Raw genomic sequence first — 10,693 nt, 5'->3', positions numbered from 1 at the left:
ACACTGGCGTTGTCATAGGGGTGGACATAGGGGTGGACATAGGGGTGGACATAGGGGTGGACATAGGGGTGGACAATGGGGTGGACACAGGGGTGGACACATGGGTGGACACAGGGGTTGACATAGGGGTGCACACTGGGGTGGACACAGGGGTTGACATAAGGGTGGACAATGGAGTGGACACAGGGGTGGACACCGAGGTGGACACCGGAGTGGACACAGGGGTGGACACCGGGGTGGACACCGGGGTGGACACAGGGGTGGACACCGGGGTGGACACAAGGGTGAACACCGGGGTGGACACCGCGGTGGACACCGGGGTGGACCCAAGGGTGGACGCAGGGGTGGGCAATGGGGTGGACACAAGGGTGGACAATGGAGTGGACACAAGGGTGGACACATGGGTGGACACAGGGGTGGACACAGGGGTTGACACAGAGGTGGACACCGGGGTGGACGCAAGGGTGGACACAGGGGTGGACACAAGGGTGGACACAGGGGTGGACACAGGGGTGGACACAAGGGTGGACACAGGGGTGGACACAGGGGTGGACACAGGGGTGGACACAGGCGTGGACACAAGGGTGGACACAGGGGTGGACACAAGGGTGGACACCAGGGTGGACACCGGGGTGGACACAGGGGTGGACACAGGGGTGGACAATAGGGTGGACACGGTATGTGAATCAGAGGAGTGAGTGGGGGGCTCCCTTCGGGGGTTGGGGGTCATGTCAGGGTCAGGGCTGGGGTCAGGGCTGCGGTCAGCTGTGTCAGGGTCAAGGTCAGATTTTTCCCTGCAAAGGTCAAGGTCAGCTGCGTTCATCCTAAAGCCAGCTGCAGTGCGGGGATGGACACCGGGGTGGTCACCGGGGTCAAGGTTCGGGGCGTTGGGGTCAAGGTAGACCATGCCGGGGTCAAGGTTCGGGGCGTCGGGGTCAAGGTTCGGGGCGTCGGGGTCAAGGTAGACCGTGCCGGGGTCAGAGTTGTCGCCATCGTTGGGGTCTCCGCGGGGGAGGAAATGAGGAGGGGCCATCGCAGCCCCCAGGGCAGCCCACGTGGGGGTGCCCTGGGGGCTGCCCTGGGGGCTGCCCTGGGGGCTGCCCTGGGGGCTGCCCCGGGGGGTACCCAGGGGGCTGCCCTGGGGGCTGCCCCGGGGGGTGCCCTGGGGGCTGCCCTGGGGGCTGCCCTGGGGGCTGCCCTGGGGGCTGCCCTGGGGGCTGCCCTGGGGGCTGCCCCGGGGGGTGCCCTGGGGAGTGCCCTGAGGGCTGCCTTGGGGGCTGCCCTGGGGGCTGACCTGGGGGCTGCCCCGGGGGGTGCCCCGTGGGCTGCCCTGGGGGCTGCCTTGGGGGCTGCCCTGGGGGCTGCCCTGGGGAGTGCCCTGGGGGCTGCCCCGGGGGCTGCCCTGGGGGCTGCCCCGGGGGGTGCCCTGGGGGCTGCCCTGGGGAGTGCCCTGAGGGCTGTGTCGCGGTGAGATGGCTTGCAAAACTCGCTCCCTGCCCTCCTGGAGCACCAGCTTCTGTGGTGACACACACACAGTGACACACACAGTGACACACACAGTGACACACACACAGTGACACACAGTGACACACACAGTGACACACACACAGTGACACACACAGTGACACACACACAGTGACACACACAGTGACACACAGTGACACACACACAGTGACACACACAGTGACACACACACAGTGACACACACACAGTGACACACACAGTGACACACACACAGTGACACACACACAGTGACACACAGTGACACACAGTGACACACACAGTGACACACACACAGTGACACACACAGTGACACACACACAGTGACACACACACAGTGACACACACAGTGACACACACACAGTGACACACACAGAGTGACACACACAGAGTGACACACACAGTGACACACACAGTGACACACACAGTGACACACAGTGACACACACAGTGACACACACACAGTGACACACACAGTGACACACACAGTGACACACACACAGTGACACACACAGTGACACACAGTGACACACACACAGTGACACACACAGTGACACACACACAGTGACACACACACAGTGACACACACAGTGACACACACACAGTGACACACACACAGTGACACACAGTGACACACACACAGTGACACACACAGTGACACACACACAGTGACACACACAGTGACACACACACAGTGACACACACACAGTGACACACAGAGTGACACACACACAGTGACACACACAGTGACACACACAGAGTGACACACACACACACAGTGACACACACAGTGACACACACACAGTGACACACACAGTGACACACACACACAGTGACACACACAGTGACACACACAGTGACACACACAGTGACACACACACACAGTGACACACACAGTGACACACACAGTGACACACACACAGTGACACACACAGTGACACACACAGAGTGACACACACACACAGTGACACACACAGTGACACACACACAGTGACACACACAGTGACACACACACACACACAGTGACACACACAGTGACACACACACAGTGACACACACACACAGTGACACACACAGTGACACACACAGTGACACACACACAGTGACACACACAGTGACACACACAGAGTGACACACACACACACACAGTGACACACACACAGTGACACACACACAGTGACACACACAGTGACACACACACAGTGACACACACAGTGACACACACACAGTGGCACACACACACAGTGACACACACACACAGTGACACACACAGTGACACACACACAGTGACACACACACAGTGACACACACAGTGACACACAGTGACACACACACAGTGACACACACACACAGTGACACACACACAGTGACACACACACAGTGACACACACAGTGACACACAGTGACACACACAGTGACACACACACACAGTGACACACACACACAGTGACACACACACAGTGACACACACAGTGACACACAGTGACACACACAGTGACACACACAGTGACACACACACAGTGACACACACACACAGTGACACACACACACAGTGACACACACACAGTGACACACAGTGACACACAGTGACACACACACAGTGACACACACACAGTGACACACACAGTGACACACACAGTGACACACACACAGTGACATACACAGTGACACACACACAGTGACACACACACACAGTGACACACACAGTGACACACACAGTGACACATTGTGACACACACACACAGTGACACATTGTGACACACACAGTTACACACACAGTGACACACACAGTGACACACACACAGTGACACACACACACAGTGACACACACAGTGACACACACAGTGACACACACACACAGTGACACACACACAGTGACACACACACACACAGTGACACACACAGTGACACACAGTGACACACACAGTGACACACACAGTGACACACACACACAGTGACACACACAGTGACACACACACACAGTGACACACACACACACAGTGACACACACAGTGACACACACACACAGTGACACACACACAGTGACACACACAGTGACACACACACAGTGACACACACACAGTGACACACACAGTGACACACACACAGTGACACACACACAGTGACACACACACAGTGACACACACAGTGACACACACAGTGACACACAGTGACACACACACAGTGACACACACAGTGACACACACAGTGACACACACACACAGTGACACACACACACACACAGTGACACACAGTGACACACACAGTGACACACACAGTGACACACACACAGTGACACACACAGTGACACACACACACAGTGACACACACAGTGACACACAGTGACACACAGTGACACGCACAGTGACACACACACTGACACACACACATTGTGACACACACAGTGACACACACACACAGTGACACTCACACAGTGACACACACACACAGTGACACACACAGTGACACACACAGTGACACACACACAGTGACACATACACACAGTGACACACACATTGTGACACACACAGTGACACACAGTGACACACACAGTGACACACACACAGTGACACACACACAGTGACACACACAGTGACACACACACAGTGACACACACAGTGACACACACAGTGACACACACACACACAGTGACACACACAGTGACACACACACACAGTGACACACACACAGTGACACACACACACAGTGACACACACAGTGACACACACACACACAGTGACACACACACACAGTGACACACACACAGTGACACACACACACACAGTGACACACACAGTGACACACACACACAGTGACACACACAGTGACACACACACACAGTGACACACACAGTGACACACAGTGACACACACAGTGACACACACAGTGACACACACACACACACAGTGACACACACACAGTGACACACACAGTGACACACACACAGTGACACACACACATTGTGACACACACAGTGACACACACACACACATTGTGACACACACAGTGACACACACAGTGACACACACACAGTGACACACACAGTGACACACAGTGACACACACAGTGACACACACAGTGACACACACACACACAGTGACACACACACAGTGACACACACACACACAGTGACACACACACATTGTGACACACACACATTGTGACACACACAGTGACACACACACAGTGACACACACAGAGACACAGTGAAACTCACACAGTGACACAACAACAACAACAACCGCCATTCGCCACTAAGTGGCGGTGACATCACCACGACGCTTGTGCCAGGCTATGTGCACCCTGAGGCCACGTGAAGTGTCGAACGCCCGCTGGCAGGAGGTCACGGGGCAGACCCAGGTGCCACGGGTCGACTGACTGAGATGACTGGCTGATGCACCACCTGTGCCCCCTACTGTGCCAACCTGCTGTGCTTTAGCCACCCAGCGCTCCGCTCGTTGTTGTGAGCGTCGCTCCTCCGCCCTCCATTGTTGTTGGAGGGCGACTGCCTCCAACTGCCCAGTAGCGTCCTTCACGAGCCTCCTCCACAGAGGCCGATCTTGACACCGCTGGTACCAGTCATCGGCAAGTCCACTCAGCTCCACGTCCTCCTGTACCACGTCACTCCATCTCTTCTCTATCCCGAGCCGCGCCCGCTTAGCCCCCTCAATTCGGCCGAACAAAAGCTGTTTCGCCATGCGGTGGCTGGGCATGCGGGCTACATGACCCAGCCAACGCAGCCTTCGCGCCCGAAGGAGCTCACCGATGGGACCTTGCCCAGATCTTTCAAGGATTTGTGAGCTCCTCAGCAAATCCAGTCTGGTTAAACCCAGGATGGATCGTAGGCAGGCCAGCCTAAATGTTTCTAACCGGCGAAGATGTTCCATTAGGGGGGTCCACGTTTTGCCAGCGTAGAGAAGGGAGGGAATGACGGTGGCCGAGAAGACCTGAAGCTTAGTGCGGAGCGACAGACCAGGTAGCTTCCACACAGCGTTACGCAACCGATGAAAAGATATTGCCGCTCAACTGATTCGGAGTGAGACCTCTGCTGTTAAACTGGAGCCAGTCATAAGCACACTGCCCAGGTATGGGAAACTCTCCACTCTCTCCACAACTGCCCCATCACCGATTGGGAGTTGTGGGGGTGGAGTGTCCGATGGTACAAAATACCCAGGCAGGTGCTTAGTTTTGGTGGGGCTGATGGTAAGGCCCCACCTCTTAGTGGCACGCTCCAGTCTCAGCAGCAGCATCTCCAACTCCCCCTCTGAATGAACAGCTATTACCAAATCATCAGCATACATAACGTGGTTGAGCAATAGGGAGCCATCCCTTGACCGCATCCGGGCGTCGATCAGCCTCCCATGATATCTGTACCATATGGAGATTCCTCCGGTACAGCTATTGAAGGCTTCACGAACTACGTGGCCAAAATAGATGTTAAATAATGTGGGAGCCAGAGGACATCCCTGTCGCACCCCAAAGTGTACAGGGAATGGCTCTGACTCCCGGCCACGTAGTTTTACCCGGGCCCGCTCACCATCATGGTGGTCCTTAATGATCGTGAGCAGAGGGTCAGGTACTCCAAAAGCACGAAGAACAACCCAGAGCCCAGGCCTACTGATGGTATCATAGGCCTTGACCAGGTCAATAAAGCAGAGATGTAGGTCTTGTTGGAATTCCCTACACCTCTGCTGTAGCAGACAGACAGAAAATATGGCATCTGTGCAGGACCGCCTTTCCTGAAACCGCATTGGGGCTCCGCATGCCTCTCCTCAGCGTGCCTGGCAAGGCGATGTTGAATAATCCTTGCCAGGACCTTTCCCTGCACACTGAGGAGTGAGATGCCCCTGTAGTTGTTACAGTCTGTGCGGTCCCCCTTCTTAAAAAGGGGAACCACCAGGGCATCCTTCCAATCCTGTGGAACCCGTCCAGTGGTCCAGACCGTTGTTATGATGTCATATAGGGTAGTCTGTGCACAAACGCCACCCTCCCTCAGCATTTCGCCTGGGAGATCATCTCTGCCCGGTGCCTTTCCTGGTCTCAGACTCCGGATCGCCTTCAGACAGCCACTCACAGGGGGTGACTTCCTCCTCCAATGTTTGAGGCACTGCAGCCTCAGCAGGATCATCCCCACGTTGCCCCATAGGGTTGAGGTATTTCCTCTCCCCCCAAGACCTCGCTGAAATGCTCTGCAAATCTGCAAACCCTGGTGGTCGGAGATCACAGGTATGGCGATGAAAGCAACATTCTTGACGGAAATAAAAGTGTGTGTGTGTGTGCGCGTGCATGTGTGCTTATTAGTTATATATTTCAGTCGTAGTTTAGTGGTAATTAATTGAAGGTGGAGGGGTTACCAGCCCCTCGCACCCGTCCAGAGCCCCCGTTTAGCCCCTGTGGTGGACACAGACGCCACGAGGGGAGGAGCCAATCGAAATTGGGCCTCCCCCCACAGCACTGTCCACGACAGAGTTGCCCGTCCGGCACCGCGAGGAGGTAGGGGGTTGTTTAGCTAGTCATCTCAGTCAGTCGACCCGTGGCACCTGGGTCTGCCCCGTGACCTCCTGCCAGCGGGCGTTCGACACTTCACGTGGCCTCAGGGTGCACATGGCCTGGCACAAGCGTCGTGGTGACGTCACCGCCACTTAGTGGTGAATGGCGGTTGTTGTTGTTGTGTGTGTGTGTTTATGTGTGTATGCATGTGTGTGTGTGTATGTATGTGTGTATGTATGTATGTGTATGTATGCGTATGTGTGTGTGTATGTGTAGTGATGGTAGCATCACCACTGTGTACACACGCACAAGCGTGACGTCACTACGCGGGGGAGCGTCACGACCACGCGTGTCTACGCACGCACACACACACACATGACGTCATCCCGGCTGGAAGGCGGGAATGACGTCAGGGCCGGTTCTGGCCTCGGGGAGACCACGAGGGTGGTGTGAGTTCGTGGCGCTCTCTGTGACCCCGGCTGGACACGTGACCGGACCCCAGTGGGGGGGGGGGGGGGGTGCACGTGGACAGCAGGGGGGGGGCGGGGCTTCGAGAGGGTTCTCGAAGGTAGGCGTGGCCGGAGTGGGGCCCAAGGCCCACATAAGCCGCTAAGCCGCCCCCTCACGAGGTTCGAGGCTGCGGCCCGTATCGAGAGGATGCCAAGAAGAGTCAAGCCTCCAGTCGGCAGAGCGGCCAGTAGCGCCACCTGGCTGTGTCACGCTAGAGCATCTGAGAAGTTGTGCGTGTTAGCTAGGGGAGGTCGGTGGTCACCACCTTATGTGCAGTGTTATGTGTTACTTACCGTGTTAATAAGTAAGTGTTGCCTCCCAAGGAGTCGTGTGTGTGCACCTAATTCGAATGCACTACATATGCATGTGTGTATGTGTGTGTGTATGTGTGTATGTGTGTATGTATGTGTGTATGTGTGTATGTATGTGTGTGTATGTATGTGTGTGTGTATGTGTGTATGTGTGTATGTATGTGTGTATGTGTATGAATGTGTGTATGTATATGTGTATCTGTGTGTATGTGTGTGTATGTATGTGTATGTATGTGTGTATGTGTGTGTATGTATGTGTGTATGTATGTGTGTGTATGTATGTGTGTATGTATGTGTGTGTGTTTGTGTATGAATGTATGTGTGTGTATGAATGTATGTGTGTGTATGTGTGTGTGTATGTGTGTGTATGTATGTGTATGTGTGTATGTGTGTATGAATGTATGTGTGTGTATGTGTGTGCGTGTGTGTGCGTGTGTATGTATGTGTGTATGTATGTGTGTATGTATGTGTGTATGTGTGTGTGCATGTGTGTGTGCATGTGTGTGTGTGTATGTATGTGCGTATGTGTGTGTGTATGTGTGTATGTGTGTGTGTATGTGTGTATGTAGGTGGGGAGCGGTAGTGTAGCGGTTAGCGCGCTGCGCTATGAACCTGGCGACTCGGGTTCGATTCCCGCTCACGGCCAACACCAGTGACGATAATCCGAACCGGTCCCGGGCCTCCCCTAGGTCGACTCAGCCTCAAATGAGTACCTGGTGCGGTGTGTAAAACATTGCCACTAGGGAGACAAAGGCGGTCGGGCGTGGTGCTGGCCACCCACTCCCTCGTGTACCGTTCCGGCCTTCATAGGTGCTCGCTAACAGCACTTGCCCCTACAGTCTGTTAAGGCTATACGGGGGATATTTGATCTTTGATGTATGTGTGTGAGTGGCTGGCTGAGGTGCCATCTGTTGATGAAGTACTGAAGGCGATCCGGAGTCTGAGACCAGGAAAGGCAGCGGGCAGAGATGATCTCCCCAGTGAAATGCTGAGGGAGGGTGGCGTTTGTGCACAGACTGCCCTATATGACATCATAACAACAGTCTGGACCACTGGACGGGTTCCGCAGGATTGGAAGGATGCCCTGGTGGTCCCCTATTTTAAGAAGGGGGACCGCACAGACTGTAACAACTACAAGGGCATCTCACTACTCAGTGTGCCGGGAAAGGTCCTGGCAAGGATTATTCAACATCGCCTTGCCAGGCACGCTGAGGAGAGGCTTACGGAGCCCCAATGCGGTTTCAGGAAAGGGCGGTCCTACACAAATGCCATGTTTTCTGTCCGTCTGCTACAGCAGAGGTGTAGGGAATTCCAACAAGACCTACATCTCTGCTTTATTGACCTGGTCAAGGCCTATGATAGCATCAGTAGGCCTGGGCTCTGGGTTGTTCTTCGTGCTTTTGGAGTACCTGACCCTCTGTTCACGATCATTGAGGACCTTCATGATGGTGAGCAGGCCCGGGTAAAACTACGTGGCCGGGAGTCAGGGCCATTCCCTGTACACCTTTGGGGGCGACAGGGATGTCCTCTGGCTCCCACATTATTTAACATCTACTTTGACCACGTAGTTTGTGAAGCCTTCAATAGCTGTACCGGGGGAATCTCCATATGGTACAGATATAATGGGAGGCTGATCGATGCCCGGGTGCGGTCAAGGGATGGCTCCCTATTGCTCAATCACGTTATGTATGCCGATAATTTGGTAATAGCTGCTCATTCAGAGGAGTTGGAGACGCTGCTGCTGAGACTGGAGCGTGCCACTAAGAGGTGGGGCCTTACCATCAGCCCCACCAAAATTAGCACCTGCCTGGGTATTTTGTACCATCGGACACTCCACCCCCACAACTCCCAATCGGTGATGGGGCAGTTGTGTAGCGAGTGGAGAGTTTCCCATACCTGGGTAGTGTGCTTATGACTGGCTCCAGGTTAACAGCAGAGGTCTCACTCCGAATCAGTCGAGCGGCAATATCTTTTCATCGGTTGCGTAACGCTGTGTGGAAGCTACCTGGTCTGTCGCTCCGCACTAAGCTTCAGGTCTTCTCGGCCACGGTCATTCCCTCCCTTCTCTACGCTTGCGAAACGTGGACCCCCCTAATGGAACATCTTCGCCGGTTAGAAACATTTAGGCTGGCCTGCCTACGATCCATCCTGGGTTTAACCAGACTGGATTGTGTGAGGAGCTCACAAATCCTTGAAAGATCTGGGCAAGGTCCCATCGGTGAGCTCCTCCGGCGGGCAAGGCTGCGATGGCTGGGTCATGTAGCCCGCATGCCCAGCCACCGCATGGCGAAACAGCTTTTGTTCGGCCGGATTGAGGGGGCTAAACGGGCGCGGCACGGGCTAGAGAAGAGATGGAGTGATGTGGTACAGGAGGACGTGGAGCTGAGTGGACTTGCCGCTGACTGGTACCAGCGGTGTCAAGATCGGCCTCTGTGGAGGAGGCTCGTGAAGGATGCTACTGGGCAGTTGGAGGCAGTCGCCCTCCAACAACAACGGAGGGCGGAGGAGCGACGCTCAGAACAACGAGCGGAGCGCCGGGTGGCTAAAGCACAGCAGGTTGGCACAGTAGGGGGCACAGGTGGTGCATCAGCCAGTCATCTAAGTCAGTCGACCCGTGCCACCTGGGTCTGCCCCGTGACCTCCTGCCAGCGGGCGTTCGACACTTCACGTGGCCTCAGGGTGCACATAGCCTGGCACAAGCGTCGTGGTGACGTCACCGCCACTTAGTGGCGAATAGCGGTTGTTGTTGTTGTATGTATGTGTGTAGGTGTGTGTATGTATGTGTGTATGTGTGTGTGTATGTGTGTGTGTATGTATGTGTGTGTATGTGTGTGTGTATGAATCTATGTATGTGTGTGTATGTGAATGTATGTATGTGTGTAT

The 10,693-nt window shown here is 54.9% G+C and overlaps 1 protein-coding gene across 4 annotated transcripts in view; it reads right to left on the bottom strand.

Annotated features, from left to right (window-relative positions):
- LOC142906770 (uncharacterized) overlaps window positions 1–10,693 on the bottom strand; it is a 49,066-nt gene that overhangs the window by 2,162 nt on the left and 36,211 nt on the right. For 3 of the 4 annotated variants that reach the window (XM_076055231.1, XM_076055233.1, XM_076055234.1), the window contains one exon: window positions 1–1,516. This exon is cut by the window's left edge and continues 2,162 nt beyond it. In XM_076055231.1, the coding sequence (XP_075911346.1) occupies window positions 1–1,516 (1,516 nt within the window). The remainder of the gene's footprint in view (window positions 1,517–10,693) is intronic. The other variant, XM_076055232.1, reaches the window with a different exon arrangement.

Source organism: Petromyzon marinus, chromosome 70 (assembly GCF_048934315.1).
Source record: "Petromyzon marinus isolate PM22_M1 ecotype Great Lakes invasive population chromosome 70, UKy_Petmar_22M1.pri1.0, whole genome shotgun sequence".
Lineage (NCBI taxonomy): Eukaryota > Metazoa > Chordata > Hyperoartia > Petromyzontiformes > Petromyzontidae > Petromyzon > Petromyzon marinus.
The sequence above is the reverse complement of the archived record's forward strand: the minus strand, read 5'-3'. Positions and strand labels throughout refer to the sequence as shown.